Here is a 16,379-nt window from a genome sequence, read left to right as displayed (position 1 = left end):
ACCCATATTTCCTCCTTGCGTTTGTTTTGTTCCTTGTAACCACGAAAACACTTTCAGTTTGACAAGTGTTTTGTTGACACAGCTTTCCAAAACAATGAATCTTCTATAAATGACCCAAAAGCTCGATAGAAAGTTTAAAATTATTAGTCCAAACTACAAGCACCATGTCGTACGTAAACAAGAACATCCGACTCTTCAAAGAAGCTGGAGACATCGAAGTCCATCGGAAACGTTCGGAGGGGCGAATGAAGACGTACTCTTCTGCAACAGACGCCAGAGCGTGGTGCGACAAGACTGAAGACAGAAGACAACACATTTTAGATTTAATTCGACAAGGGGACGGAAAAGTGAGACTTTTCTTCGTTGAAAAGCATCCAATTATTTGATTTTCAGGGTTTGTCTTTGGGGAAATACATACCGATAGATGCGCTGATCGACATCCTTCTTGCAAACAAGAACACGGAAATTAAGCGGTTATTAGAAGAGAACGGAGAACTTAAAAACCTTCTCAGGCAACATGGTGTGGCGTATGAGGAAAAAGTCACCTCTGTGACTGAACCTACTATTGTTAAGGTATTGGTGCAACCCCAAGTTCTATTTTAGTAAACTGAAGCTAATTTTTATCTTTATTTAACGTTGTTGATGTAAAGAATCAAGCTGCATTTCCTGGAAGCTATGGCACGACGATTCGTAGAGGGGGACCGGGACGGGAAGAAGAAAGAACGGAACCAGGAGGTGTGGAAGGCGAAGAAGGAAGAACAGAACCAGGAGCTATGGAGGGCGAAGGCGGGAGAACAACGGAACCTGGAGCTGTAGAAGGCGAAGACGGAAGATCAGCGCAAGCAGGAACTATAAATGGCGAAGGAGGAGGAGGAACGCAACCAGGAGCTATGGCAGGCGAAGAAGAAAGATCAACGCAACCAGAAGCAATGGCAGGCGAAGACGAAAGATCAACGCAACCAGGAGCTATGGCAGGCGAAGACGAAAGATCAACGCAACCAAGCGCTATGGCAGGCGAAGACGAAAGATCAACGCAACCAGGCGCTATGGCAGGCGAAGACGAAAGATCAACGCAACCAGGAGCTATGGAAAGCGAAGACCAAAGATCAATGCAACCAGGAGCTATAACAGGCGAAGAAGAAAGAGCAACAGATGGCGAAGAAGGAAGACCAACGCAGGGCGAACAAGGAAGAACAACCGACGGCGAAGAAGGAAGATCAAAGGTACCAGAAGCTACAACAGACGAACAAGGAAGAGGAGCATTAGGAGAAAGCAGTCCAGATTTCACAGACACTAGTGACTACGAAGATGCACATAAACCACTGGAGGCTTTAGAAGCCGCTTTCCAGGTATTTCCTCTTCCTGCAGCCAAATTATAATTAAAAATGTCTTAGCAGGATACTGACACCACAGGGGGGGCACTAGGGCAGGAATCTCAAGACGTCAGTGGTGCCGCTGCTGATGATTCATGTAAAACCGACATAGAGGCACTGGAGCGCGAAATTGCCACAATGAAATCTGGCTCATCCCCCGAAGGAGACATAATTCGACGCGAAATTCAACTTCTGAAAAAGTATTGTTCTCGACTTGCGGCGATTCAGAAAGAGAACGTTGATTTGAAGAAAGAACGCGACACTCTAAGAAACGATTTGGTCTCCAGAGGGGACAGCGGGCTCCAAGACAGGCTTAGAGAGCTCGATGACATCATCCAAGAAAGAGACCGGTTGAAGGATCGATGTCAAGAACTGGAGCAACAGGTCTCAGGTCTTGAAACTTTATCGCAACAATTGGATGAGGCTAAGGGTAAAACTCAGAAGATGGACTCGCTGAAAGACGAGGAAAAGAAACTGTTGGCTAAAATCGCCGAACTGGAGAAAGAAAACAACGATCTTAAGTGCAAAATGAAAGAAATTGAAATTCTGAAAGTCGAACGGAATTGCTTGAAAATGCGAGTCGATGACTTAGCAAAAATACAAAAAGATTACGAAGAGCTGTTGAAAAAGACTCAAGGCTTCGACGCCCTAAAAGCAGAATGCGCAATGTACAAAACCAAATACGAAGGACTGAAAGATTTAGAAAATGAATGCGGCGATCTTAGAGAAAAAGTGCAGAGATGCGACGCCTTGGAAAAGGAAAGACAACTTTTGATGAAAGAAATCGAAGACTGTGAGTGTTGTATGACCAACCAAGAAGACGAGATTAAGAGATTAGCTTGCCACATTGACTGTCTTTCGCATGATTTGGACAAACGACAGGTAACATTTTTATTTTCTTTAAAGTGTGGCAATTTTTTTGTAGTTTCTTGTCTCCAAACGCACAGGTAAATATTTCAAACGTACCACAACCTAACTAAACTTTGTCAATGCAGGATGAAATGAAAGTGAAAGTGTTAACGATGCGATCCCACATAGAAAGAAAGGACTGTCTCATTGCCAAATCAGAGCAACAATTAGCGGACGTTCAAGATCAACTACGCACTTCTATAGAGAGTCTTTCATGCGAAACGACTTGCTTGCGGGCTAGAATCGAAGAACTCGAAGATGAAGCCAAGGAACATCAGAAAACTATAACTGAGAAGGACGAAGCGTACAGAATCTTACAAAACGGAATGAAAGCTTTGGAGGACAACATGAAATCGTTGCAAGAAAGCAACAAAATCTTACAGCAAAATCTTGAGACTGAGAAAAGCACCACTGGGAAATTAGAAGCAACACTACGTAAAGCCATCAAGAACGACGAGCACTTGCAACAGATGCTCAAGCAAGCAAAATGTGCCATCAGATGCATTACGCAAAAGCTCGAAAAACATGACATGATTGGAGTCGGACGACTAGAAGCAGAACGCGAGAATTATCTCAAAAAGATCAAAGCTCTGGAGGAAGAAATGATGGAACAACCGTGCGGTGCTGAGAAGATCGCAGAGCTAGAGGAAGAACTGCGAAGAGCGAAAACCACCAATAAGACTCTGCAGGATAATTTAGACCAGGCCAAAGGAATGATGGAACCACCTTGCGGCTCTGACAAAATCGCAGAATTAGAAGAAGAACTGCGAAAAGCGAAGAGTACTAATAAATCCTTGCAAGATAATTTAGACCAGGTCAAAGGAGTGGTGGATGAAAACGAGACTCTGCGAAAATTGGCCACGCAACTCCAAGAAACGGCAAAGAATCAGGTTAACGATCTTGAAAAGAATCTATCGAAAACAAGCCAGGAAATGCAAGAGAAATGTGACGAACTTCGAGAGAATTTGGCAGATAAAGAGAAACAAATTGCCGAATTACAACGACAGTTAGAGGCAGAAGCGAAGCGCCGCATAAGTCTAGAGAATGATGTCACTAAAATGTCTGTAATATCTGAGACAGATTCTCAAGTTCTTCGCAAATATAAGAATGAACTAGATATTCTTCATGCGGAAATTGACAGTTTGAACGCCGCACTGGAACTGCAAAGGAAGGATTGCGAGCAAGCCACGAACAAATTGCGAACAAAGATGAAGCAAATGGAGGAGGACGCTGCCAGAATTCAAGAACTAGAAGACCAAAATACAGACACCAGCTCGGTCGCTGAAAAACACAAAAAAGAAAAACAACTGTTGAAAGAGCAGTTGGAGAAAACAAGAAATGAAAACGAAGAAAGTCGAGTTGTATTGGAGCAAGAAAACAACGACTTAAAAGAGGAGTTAAATAGATTGAAAAAAAGCGCCGCTGAGGCAGATGCTCTTAAGAATGACAATAAACTCCTAAAAGATGAACTAAACAAACTAAGACAAGCTGCCAGTAGTAAAGATACGGAACGGCAGAAAATGGAAGAAGAAATAAACAAATTGAAACAAGAAGTTGATACTAAGAGTGGTAAAGGAGATGATTCGAAATTCACGAAAGAACGAGACGATCTGTTAAAACAAATTGCCGATCAAAAGAGAGAAATTGCCGATTTGTTAAACAAAATTAAAGACCCATCAAAAATTGAAGATGCGACAGTTTTCAACGAATTAACCAATAAAAACAAAGAAAACGAGAAACTGAAGTCAACAATGGAGGATTTGGAGAAAAAACTTGAAGAATCCGAAAATAAGAGCAAAGAATGCGAGGATATAAGAAAGAAACTTGAGGAGGCAGAATCAAAAAGTAAAGACTGTGATAAATTTATGTCAGAAAATGAAGAACTACGGAAGAAACTCGTTGATTTAGAAGAGAGAACTAAACCAGAAACTGACGATTTAAAGAAGAAAGTAACTGATCTGGAGACCAAAATTAAGGAGAGCGATCAACTAAAATCAGAAAATGATGACTTGCGGCAGAAACTAAAAGAACTGGAAGACAAGACCAAAGAAAGTGATAAAGTAAAGACAACAATTGACAGTTTGGAACAACAATTTAAAGATGGACAAAAGATGCAAGTCGATATCCCCGCAGGTTCTCCAGAAATTGAGAAAATTGTCAAAGATTTACAGCAAAGTTTGGAGAACGAAGAAGCGCGAGTGCAAGAATTAGAACTCGCGCTGCAAAAATGCCGAGAAAATAACGAAACTTTGAAGAGTCAGAACGCGGAAATCGAAGAGACTTTAAAGGAAACTCGAGCAAATAATGAAAACTTACAGAAGGAACTTTCCGTGGTCCAATCAGGTGATGAAAAGTCTTCAAAACCGAAAGGTAAAACACGATTGAGATGAATTCAGTAATTGATTATCAAATTTTAGAATCAGGTGATCAGAGAGTAAAGGATCTAGAGGCAGAATTGGCTAAACGTAAAAAAGAGTGCAGCGACATGATATCGTCTCTGAAAGAGCAATATGACAGAGATATTAAAAACCTCCAGAAACAAAACGAAGCGGCGATTGATAAATTACAAAAAGCGCACCAAGAAACTGTTAATGATCTCCGTGCAGAGCACGACGCAGAAACTGGGAGTCTTAAAAACGAACTGAGAAAATCCTCCAGTAAAACGGAGCCAGAACAAAAATCGATGCAATCAGAAAAACAGGTCTTGGTTCGTTTATTTTCCGTCCTCCTTATTTTAGTCATGTATTTTAGGACAAGAAAGCGGGACTATCGATTAAAACGTTCGAAGTTTGTACCTGTGGTAAATTACCCACGATAATCCCAATCTCAACGAAACCAGAGCCTCCAATGGAGTCGATGCAATTTGCACCTGCACAGGTCTGTATTTATCTTTATCATTCAAGAAAAATTGCCACACTTCTCAAATTCGTAATTTATAAGCGGAAATAAATGAGTTAACATTACAGCAACCGTTCTCGCAAGTTCTTCCACCTATTGGACTTCCTCCTAAGACTGTGCGTGTCTGTACGGCTGATGCACCAAAGAACGATAAACTCTCTTCGATCAAAAAAATAATGGAATTGGAGAACAGATTGATGCTGAAACAAGAACACACAAAACATAAAAGTCTGTTTACATTTTTTACAACGAATTAATGTTTTCTGTTTAGTTACAAATTTGCAGGGTACTGTTGATCAATTCAAAAGGGAACTCGAGCTGGAGCGGCAGAAAAACAACGATCTCATCAACAGGTACACCAACCAATCCAAAACCGTTGCGAACATGAAAGTGGAAATTGATCTTGTAAAACGGGAAAATTTTCAAGATAAGAAGAGACTACAACACCTCAAGTGGGTTTCATTCAACTGATACGTTTCTCGTATTTTACTAGAAATTTTAGTATGACGCTGAAAAATATCATGGACGGTGGTTCATCCGGTAGCATTTGTTCTTGCATCCCCCATCTATCTAGTAATCCGATTAAAGCAACAACAATTCCGCATTTTCATACAGAGTTGAGATTTGCGGTGGGCATTACCTCAAGTTGGGTGGCGAAAATTAAAGAGTTTTTTACAGCCGAACGACAACAGGTACAAACCTGAGTGCTTCATGCAGACGAACCAATGCACTTGCAGCACGGGAGATGTTAGCACCGATTCCTTTGAGATAGACGAGTAGTTTAATTAACTCACTAGTGAAGTACCAAATTTGTTGTGATTGTGCCGAATAAAATGATTTTTGATCCGATTTTATTTTTTTTTACATTTTCGCATCTCCCCCTAATTCAAGCAAGTTTGGAAAGACAAAAAAAACGTCAAATAATTTTCTGACAGTTTAGGCTAAACATTTCTAATTTTCCAGTTCTCAGATTTCGTTTAGTCAGTCGTTCCCAAAACGAGAAATATTTTCCATTGACGTGGATTCAATTACAACCTTCTTTGGATGGTTCAGATAACGATGAAGTTATCTAACCACGAAGAATCAGCCCAAAACCGTTGTTGCAACAATACCAAGACCAACAAGGCCATCAAGACAATGTTGGATAGTTATTCAAAGTCTTTGAAGCAGTTAAGTAAGCGCGAGAATTTAGAAGACTTGGTGTTAAAGTTCAGAGAAAAAGATAAGAAAATCGAGGAATTACAAACCGAAAATCAGTCGATGTTGACTGAGCTAAGAGCATGTGAAAACTACATTACGAATCAAATTGCGGAAATGAAGAAAGTAGCGAATTATATTGACAGTTTAGCGCAAGGATCCGAACGTGAAAATGGTGGCGAAAAATCTGAAAAAGCCAAGCGGCAGAAGTCCTGCAAGTGTACTAAAGTTCTCCAATCGAAAATTGATACATACAAAACGAAACTGATGAAGGAACTCCAAAATAACAAGGTACTATCAGAACAGATGAAGAAGGAGAAACAAATGAGGAATAAAACGGAGGAAGTTCTTGCAAAAACAAGACAAATGTACGACGACTTATTGGAGGAAAATCAGAGGTTGCGACATGAGTGCGAAATGCACAAAAGCGTGAATCCTGCGCAAATTAAACAAGAAATGTTGGAAGAGTTTGAGCAGGAAAGGAACTCCTTTATCGAAGAGTTGGAAGAGAGCCGACTTTACATCAAAGAACAATGCAATAAAATTAATTCTCTTCAACAAGAACTGGAGGTTTTGCACCAAGAAGACGCCCAAAGGAAAGAAGCGCTAAATCTCACCATTTCCAACATGCAAGACGTGGAAAATGAACTGGAGAGCTCACGCCAACAGTTCGCTTTTGAAAGAACATGCTTATGTTCTCGCATCGACGAACTTCAAAACCAAGTCAATGATTATCAGTCGAGAATAATTCAAAATAACGAAAATAACAAAGTTCTTCTTGACGCCATTGAAAGAGAAAAGACGGTTACGGCGAAATTAGCAAACGGCATTAAAACCATGGCCAAATCCGATGAATCTTTAAAAGAGATGTTATCACAAGCGAAATGCACCATCAAATGCATCACGCAGCAACTTGAAGAGTACGACATAGAGAGATTAGAAGCACAGAAACACAACGAAATTAAAGTTTCCGAGCTACAAGACCGTTTGATGATTGCCGACACTACCATTAAAAAACTTCGAGAAAACATGGACAAAATGAAAAATCTCATGGATAAGAACATCGCAATGCGTACCTTGTCAGCACAACTTCACGAATCCGTGAATCTCCAACTGACGGAACTTCAAGACACAAACCAAGAGCTTTGGAAGAAGAATAAAAACGTCGCCGAAATGTACGACTACCTCAAGCAAGTCCTTTACGAAAAAGACAAGACTTTTGACGACTTCCGAAATCAGATGCTTGCTCTGAAACAAGAACTGGAAAACGAGCAGAAGCTCCGAGAAGACACCGAATTGGCATTAGCGGACGCTGCGGCTGCCGGGGATTCGGAGTTGGCAGAACTCAAATCCGTCATCACTGCTCAAGACACTAGGATCAAACAACTCAATTCGACTATTCAAGAGTTACAACGAACCACTGCAGTTGGACGGTTGAAAACGTATATAAAAAAACTTGAAGTTGAAAACAAAGACTTGAGGAGAGAAGTGCAAAAATTTGTGGCGTATTTAAAAGTGATTTTGCCGGGGTACACGGACCCGGAAGAGGTCGCTCGTCTCAAAGAAAAAATAGGCAAACTTACGGACGAGTTAAATCAACAGAGGAGAGAAGTTGAGAGGCAAAAGCAAATGCAGATGGACATCGGAATACAAATGAATGCAAAGCTCGAGGAACAAAACGAACTGTCGCAAAGAGTCAGGGATCTGATACGAGAGAATGCGGAACTAAAACGGAAGAGATATCGAAACTCGAGTGGAACTTCCCCTGCTGTGATATTAGTGCAGAAAGAAAGTGGAGAAAACGGAGAACCTGAGTACCGATGCTTGCTTGGTGAAAAGAAAACAAGCGACGACGTACATCCTGATGAGGCGGTAAAACGAAAATTGGGGGCAGCAGAGGAAGAAATCAATCGATTGAAGCAACAACTCGCTAATAACAATTCGTCCGGGGTTCCAGTCAGTTCAGATAGAAACGTTGAGGATTCAAGAAAAATCGCTCAACTGGAGCAAGATTTGAAAAGTGTTACCCAAGAACTGGCTGCGGCGAGAAGAGAACATCCAGCGGAAATACAAAAACTGAAACAAAATCTGAAAACTGCAACTGAAGAGATTGCGGTCCTGAAAGAAAAACTAGCGAAGCAAGAAGTACCGAGGGAAGATACCACCAAACTGAAGGAAGATTTAAAGTCCGCTGTTGACGAAAATACGGTACTTAAAGAGAAATTAGCAAAGGCGGAAACTAGTCAAGGACAAAAAAAGAGTGAGGATCCCAAACTAAAAGAAGATTTAAAGTCAGCTCTTGAAGAAAACGCAATTCTCAGAGATAAATTAGCAATCGCGGAAACTGGTAAGACAGAAGCAGAAAGTGAAAAGATCAAACAACTGAGAGAAGCTTTAGAATCAATCGCTGAAGAAAATAGGATTCTGAAGGAACAAATCTCAAATCCGAAAACTGTTACGCCTGAAAAGCAGAAAGAAGAAACGGACCAAGTGAAAGAACATTTAGTATCAATTATCATTCAAGAAAATAAGATTCTGAAAGAAAAATTAGCATTGGTCGAAAATGAAATGGCGGAACTAGAGAAGGAAGGTACTGTTCAACTCAAAGAAGATTTAAAATCCGCAGTCCAAGAAATTATGATTTTGAAAGATAAACTAATGGGATCAGGACACGGAGGTAAAGAAACCGAAGATATTATCGCACATCTGAAAGAAGAATTGAAAACTGCCATCAAGGAGTTGAAAGAACAATTAGCATCACCAACACCGGTGGAAACTCCACATATCGAACTACAAAAACCTGAAACAACTGATGATAGGACTTGTCAAGAAGAACGGAAAAAACTATTGGAAGAAATTGCCGCCCAGAAAACCGAAATATCAAATCTCATTGATAAAATAAACCAATCTTATACCCCCACTGGAGAGACCGATCCGGCGGAACTGATCTTAAAAGAAAATGAGAATTTGAAGAAAAGAATTGAAGAGTTGGAAAATCCCCAAGAGACGTCTGATGACTTGCAAAAAAGCTACGGAGCTTTAAAACAAATGTTTGATATGGAAACAGCGCATGTCGAAAACTTGGAAAAAATTTGCAAACAGCACGAAGACGATGCCGAATCGTTAAAATTGAAGATAGAAGAGCTTGAGAAAGAAAATTCAGAATTAAAAAAGGATAACGAGGATCTTAAAAGTACGATTGGCAAAAAATTTCTTCAATGAATTCAACTTTGTACTGTTTTAGACACTGGTCCTTCGAATAACTTTAGGGAAGAAATGGATACCATTGGTACCGACTTACAAAATTGGAAGCAGAAGATTCAGAAGGCCCTCGAAGACATAAACGCTATCATGCGCGGAGTTTCAGACAATGTAGCGAATAGTCAAGATCCAAATTCCGTTTCTGAATTATTGGAGAAGGTGGATAAGTTAAGGAAAAGTTTAGAAGAAGCAATAGGTACGTATAGACACTCGTTGAGAAAATACCACAAAATTTATCCCTGCAGCTAGAAAATCCGTTACTATTAAAACTGATATAAAGAAGAGCTTGTTAGATGAACTTCAGCAGCAACTTGCAGATCGCACGGACGAAATTGCCACCTTAAAGAACCAAATAAAAGATTTACGTGAGTATTTGCGGTGAGTCTTCCAAAATATTTCTTAATCTCACAGAAGAAACACGTGGTAATGATACAACAGCTCCTGGTGAAGATATGAAAGAGTTACAAAAGAAGATCCGGTTGCTTGAACGTAGTAATGACCGCTTACAGGCGGAAGTGAATCGACTACGTAATTAAATAATTTGCGTATACTTTTTAATTACGTAATACTTGTAGGTTATCAAAGACAGTCTGCGCTTAGTTTAGAAACTTCCGACGAAAATGTAGGAAAGGTGGACGAAGGAGATCCAAACGCGCAACTCGTAGAAGAATTGGAACAACGTTTGGTCGAAATGCAGCGCAATTATGATACCGATATCGGCAAACTGAAAGCAAAAATTGATCTATTGTCACGTATAATTGTGTACTTTATTGATTTCTTACAAATGCGATCTCCGTTTTAGAAAGTCAACCACAGGAGCAGACAGCCGCCATGATGAACTTGAGTAAAGACCTGGAAAATGGCCAAGAAACCATCAAGAATCTTGAAAAAACAATTGCCAATTTAGAAGACGAAAACAGGCGTCTCGTCAAGTCGCAATTTGGAAGTATATTCTCCCTAGGTATTAATTTCATTTAACTATCACTCAATTAAAGATATCGAGAAGAACGCAGAAAATGAGAAAATAATGGATTTGGTCGAACATTTACGAACTCTTGAGAAGAAAAACGAAGGTTTGAAGAACAGAATTGTCCAATTGGAGCTCGATAACAATCGCTTGAGAGCGGACCTGGATTCTCTTGCAGCAGACAAAGATGGTCAGAGCTACCAACAAGCAATGCAGAAGCTGAGAGATGCCGAAAGGTCTTCAGAAAAGTGCCACGAAAAATATCAAGTTCTGAAAAAGAGATCCATCAAACTTGAAATTGAAAACAAAAATCTGAAAAAGGAGTACATCAACATCCTCATAGAAAAAGAAAAAATTCTTCTGATGAGCCAAGAACAAACGCGACGTTTGAGAGAAACGAATAAATTGCTACGGAAAGCTCAAGAGAAGCGAGCAAGTTTAACAGATCGAACTGTTAGGCTTCAAGTGGAAAACGACAGTTTGAAGAGACAACTAGACTCCGTCATCAGTAAAGATTTTACTAAAAATAAAAATTGTAATTTATTTCGTACCTTACAGATAAAGAGTTGGAAGATCATCTTGAGAAATTAAAACCTGGCAACACTGAACTAACTACTTTAAAAGAAGAAAACAAGCGTCTGCACGATTTGGTGCAGGAACTGAGCTGTGGGTGCCTGAAACTAAAAAAAGTTTTTACAAATTTTTATTGTAGATACTGCCGGAATTAATGAGGTAGTGCTACCTCAAGAATTGGTAGAGTTCTTGCGCTCACCCAAAGAAGAAGGCCTGAAGTTCAAGATCGTCCAGTTGGAACTTGCGAACGAAAAACTGACCGAAGAACTACAAAAACTCAAAAGTATGTGTGCTACTAAAAACATGGAGTTAAAATTGTTTCGTTAGGCGCCCGCATGCAATCTGAAGACAACGATTTAATCGAACAACGCGTGGCTGAAGAGTTGAGTGACTTACAAGACCGACAATCGTTCCAAAAAGTACGAATGGATGCTGTGGAGTTGGAGGTTCAGAATGAGTACTTAAAACACGAGCTCGCTGGTACGGTGGTGGTACAATCTACTTTTGATTGAGCTTCTGGTTGTAGTTAAAGATAAAGCTCTACAAGACTGTAAGCTTAAGGAAGACCAGATAAAGGAGTTAGAGGAAGCTAATCATGATCTCCAAATAACTAACGAAAATTTGCAAAGAGTCACAGTGGATCTTGAACTCGATAATGAGTTTCTAAAAAAGGAATTGGAGAGAATTGGTATTCTAAACTTGACTCCGACGTGTTTAACAGACGCAAATTTTCAGATGATGCGCAGGGCACTTCTAACTACGCCAGTAAAACTTTGGAGAAGCAGAACCACGCGCTGAAAATGAAAATTGACCAACTCGATGGAGAAGCTAAAAAATTGAAAGATCAAATCGATGAGATGGGTAAAACAATATTTTTCTTATTGTTCGCACAGTGATAAACAATTTGTCCATCAGGCAAGATACAGATAACTTTGGAGGCCCACACGCAACAGAACCTGATAGACCAAATTGACCGCCTTTTGAACGACTACGAAAATGCCAAGTCGGGAGGAACCACGCGTAAATTCAACTTTTTCAAAATACTCCAGTAATTCCATTTATTTTAGAAAAATCGAAGAATAACGACCTCAGATCCGTGGAAGAGCGTTTGAGTTCGTGGAAAAATGAGTTCGAACCCAAACTCCAAGGGTTGAAACAGAATTTGGACCAGCTTACAGGTAAGATCTTTGGCACCTCTTTCATACCCTCACTCCTCCTAGACCGTTTCTTTCGACCTACTCTTTTCAAAGTACAGTTTTGCCTAAAAGGCCGCTTCGGAATTAATTTTTTCAAAGCTAATTCGGTCAATATCTCGCTTATTTTTAGAGCGAACTTGCGTTGATTGGTCTTATTTTACGCAGAATTCTAAAAATTCAGTCTAAAAATCCACGTCCGGCTACAAATAATCGAGTTATGGCCGTTTATAGTTTTGAGATACATATTTGTTTTTCATTTATCAAATCTTTAAAGCTTGATATCCTCGAAACTACAACAAATAAAAAGAAGCGGTTTGCGCCATCGTTTTTCTCGCGCGTTTTTACATAAAAATCCTGTCTTATCTCGATTTTGAAACTTGCGTTATTTGCTCTGATTTTACGCAGAGTCCAAAACTGGTCTCAAAATCCACGTACGGCAACAAATAACCGAGTTATGGCCATTTAAACATATTTAATTTTCATTTTTCAAATGTTTAAAGCTCGATATCTTCGAAACTACAACAAAAAGAAACAATTTGACCCAATCATTAATTTCTAGAAAAACTTGATGGAGATCTCCCAGCCAAGTTGCAACAAGTGATGGAAAAGAACGAGCAATTAAAGATCGACAAAGAAAATTTGACAAAAGCCCTCCAAACATTACGTATATTTTAAAAGAGTACGATTTCTGTATTTACGATTTTATTTCCAGTATCAGACAGAGAGAACCCAAAGATTCTGGCACAAGTTGAAGAGCAATTGCGTCACTACGCTAGTAATCCACGTAGGTATGAGACATTAACTTTCTTTCTTTCTAACCGTTTTATCAGCGGAAAATCGAGACGAAGCAATCAAAGAATTAGATGAACAGTTAGAGAAATGCAAAAATGTGAACAAACTACTGCGTTAGTAGATTTATCTAAGCTAATTCACCTATTTATAATTCCACTTGTAGGTGACGAAAAAATTTCGCTAGAAAGTCACGTCCAGTCCCAAAAAATAAACGAACTAGAAGAGATAATTCGTCGAAAAGGTCTTGCTGATGACAATGAAATTCCTCAAAGTACGTTTAGTGAAATTGGTGACAATGTTTCCATCCAAATTTATTTCAGTTTCAAGGACCAAATCAATTTTCGACAACGTGGATTTAATCAAAATTAAACACCTGGAAGAGCAACTGCAAGAGCTTGAAGACAAGCATGCCCGAACCGTAGATGAGGTGGAAAAATTACGTATTGTTTAAATCAACTAGTTTTTAATCCACTAAACATGTTTTTAAAGGTATTACAAACAACGAACTCAACTCCCGCATAAAAGTTCTTGAAAAACTGAACGATCAAGTGAACGTCGAAAACGACAGATTAAAAAAAATTAACCAACTTAACAACAAGTTGAAAAGCGACTTGGAGCAACAGTTGCAGGAGATGCGGTACGATGTAACTAAAGAATTGTTGAAAGATAAGAGCAACGATCAAGTGGTAACTTTCATCAATGCAGAAGATGACATGGCTAAAATCAAACGCGAGTACCTGAAGCTACATGAACGTTATGAAAACAACTTGAAACGTATCGCTGATTTGGAAGATCAGTTGCGAAATTGCCAGGAGAAAAATAAGGAGTTTAAGAGGAAACTTGGACTTCCAGTCACCCAATCGAGAACATCTGAGGACTCAGCTCTGAAGAAGAAACGATCGAAATCTGAAGACAATGAAGCGTATAGCAAAGGAAATAAATCAAACTTACAGGACGCAGAAACAGACGAGTTGGAAAAAAATACAGACAATGAGCTGGTTGAAGCCCAAAATAAAATAGAAGTGTTGAAAGGAGACTTGACGCGGTTGCACCAAGCAAACATTCTTCTTCGTGGCGACGCGGAAAAAGTACCCGCACTGGAAGAACGCTTACTGGAATCAGATATTAATCTGAAAACCGCGCTGGACGAGATCAAAAGATTACGTACCAAAGTTGAAGAAAATTAATTAAGAACTTAATAATCTGATTTGTTTTAGACAACGATAAGGTGTCCCTGGAAAATAGACGTTATGAAGTTAGGCTGACTGAAGTGGAAAATGAATTAAAAGAGAGACAAAGAGTCGCCGACATTTATAAAGAAAAGTTGCAGAGTTTAGGTAACTACAGTTAGTTTAACGTTAGTTTAACAGATCAAATTTTAGAAAATCCAGATGATTATATTGAAGAGAATAAATATTTAAAAGAGGAAATAAATTCTCTAGTTTTCAAATTGAATGCTTACGAAAATGAGACTAATATTCTCAAAAAGGAGATTCATCGCTTAGCGCTGATCAAAGAAGATCTTCTGGAGCAGAATAATGACTACAAAAACGAGCTCACAATATTACGGAATCACATAAAACTTTTAGGTGGAGGCGAAAATGCATTTTTCGAAGAACTGGAAGCAAAAGAGAAAGAAATTGGGAAACTAAAATTGGTAATAGGTAACTTGCAAAAACGAATCGATTCGAGCAGAGTTGAGTGTGAAGGAGGTAAAGGTGACGTGGACGAAGAACGAGCAAATTTAGAAGAAACGCTGTGGAAGTATCGCGACAATAATGAATTCTTAAAGAAGAAAATCTCGCAACTGGAAACCGAAAAAGTCTCTTTAATTATGAATCTGAATGCATATCCTGGTTTTCTTGACATTTGAAGATGCTGAAATACTAACAGTTTGAATTTTAGGGGGAGAAAATGAAGAAAAACCAACAATAGTCTTCGAAGTCTCTCAAGATACCATCAAAGAACCAAATAAGACTATTTCAACGAGCACTTCCGACGTGCGTTCTCACGGCCAAGAAACTCGTCTGGAAGAAGTGAAGAAAGAAGTAGAGCAGTGGCAAAACGAAAATAAAAATCTCAAGGCGGTAACTGTCCGGTTGGAAACTGAAATAATGTCTTTGAAGAAAGATCTCAACGTGCTCATGACTAAAGAAAGGAAGAAGAAAGGTGGAAAGAACGCACCAATTGCTCAAAATAAACAAGAAAAATCAGCCAAAAAGAAGGAAAATGAAGAACAACAAAAACGAAATTGGAAAAATGTGGTGTCGCGGCTGGTGGAACAATACCAAGACAACATTAATTCGTTGAAGAGAAAGTTGCAACCGATGCCACCAATTCTTGGCTCGCCCGGAAATAATGTAAATGGCCCCCAAAGTAAAATTGATTCATACTGAAATTTCTTTCAGGTTTTTCAACCTTGGATGATTCAGCCGACGGTTTTGCCCCCTGGTTATACAACAATGCCCCTTTTGGTGCAACCAATGCCAAACTACGATCTTAACAAGGATCTTAAAAAAACATCCACGAATTCTGGGGATGGGATACAAAAATTGAATAAAATCGTTGATCAAATCAAAGGAACGTTAGAGACGAGCAAACAAGAGTGCAAAGACGAGAATGAGGTCAAAACTTCTTTGTTATTTGTAATGTTTTCACTCGTTATTTCAGGAGCGCGAAGAGATGCTTCTGGATTACGATTCTTTCATTGTAAATGCACAAAGTCAAATAGATTCATCGAGTGTTGACGTCGACGAAAAAATAGCAGAGTTAGATAAGCAGATTATCAAACAACATCAGAACAAAGAAAAAAGCAAGTTTTTGAACCGATAAAACAGTTGATTAAATTTCGCGTTTTAGTTGATAAGCTCCAGAGGGACATTCAGAAAACTATGAGAAACTTGAAAGCGTTATCACAGAGACCAAATAAGACAACTGTACGTGTTAATACATGTTAATCATCAATCAAAACGTGATAATTTTAGGAAATTCCTGGGCCCAGTACCACGCAAGATTCACAATGTGGGCTTAAAAATAATCGATGTCCTAGTTTGAAGCCACATTGTCATTTTGCTCCGGGAGCACAGGTAAAAAATCCGTTTTTGTCTAAAATTTAATTTTTTCTTCTAGATTATAAACGAAGAAAATTGTTCATCTGTTAGATTTAGTGAGAAAAAGCAGGAAAATGACAGCTTTGATTCTCTTTAAAGATGT

General features: G+C 39.2%; 2 protein-coding genes across 2 annotated transcripts; both read left to right on the top strand.

Annotated features, from left to right (window-relative positions):
* Nucleotides 1–155: 155 nt before the first annotated feature.
* Nucleotides 156–6,027, top strand: LOC148174376 (uncharacterized). The gene is given in 11 exon segments (XM_088036821.1): nucleotides 156–347; nucleotides 394–591; nucleotides 651–1,349; nucleotides 1,398–2,255; nucleotides 2,369–4,646; nucleotides 4,649–4,983; nucleotides 5,034–5,159; nucleotides 5,249–5,408; nucleotides 5,452–5,632; nucleotides 5,683–5,809; nucleotides 5,859–6,027. Coding segments are annotated over 11 exon segments (5,247 nt in total). The 5' UTR covers nucleotides 156–164; the 3' UTR covers nucleotides 5,961–6,027.
* Nucleotides 6,028–6,239: 212 nt separating this feature from the next.
* LOC148174375 (uncharacterized) lies at nucleotides 6,240–16,373 on the top strand. The gene is given in 27 exon segments (XM_088036819.1): nucleotides 6,240–9,834; nucleotides 9,884–10,003; nucleotides 10,050–10,166; nucleotides 10,214–10,390; nucleotides 10,441–10,599; nucleotides 10,634–11,113; nucleotides 11,164–11,271; nucleotides 11,318–11,461; nucleotides 11,506–11,658; nucleotides 11,705–11,866; nucleotides 11,914–12,039; nucleotides 12,094–12,198; nucleotides 12,246–12,356; nucleotides 12,934–13,038; nucleotides 13,087–13,158; nucleotides 13,205–13,279; nucleotides 13,330–13,437; nucleotides 13,487–13,606; nucleotides 13,656–14,330; nucleotides 14,384–14,503; nucleotides 14,549–15,022; nucleotides 15,078–15,526; nucleotides 15,575–15,868; nucleotides 15,870–15,978; nucleotides 16,026–16,102; nucleotides 16,151–16,252; nucleotides 16,296–16,373. Coding segments are annotated over 27 exon segments (8,415 nt in total).
* Nucleotides 16,374–16,379: the final 6 nt, after the last annotated feature.

The sequence above is a fragment of the Gnatocerus cornutus genome, chromosome 5 (genome assembly GCF_029298725.1).
Source record: "Gnatocerus cornutus isolate USDA-ARS CGAHR chromosome 5, icGnaCorn1.1, whole genome shotgun sequence".
Classification (NCBI taxonomy): Eukaryota; Metazoa; Arthropoda; class Insecta; order Coleoptera; family Tenebrionidae; genus Gnatocerus; species Gnatocerus cornutus.
Note: the sequence above shows the minus strand (reverse complement) of the source record. Positions and strands in the feature narration are given on the sequence as shown.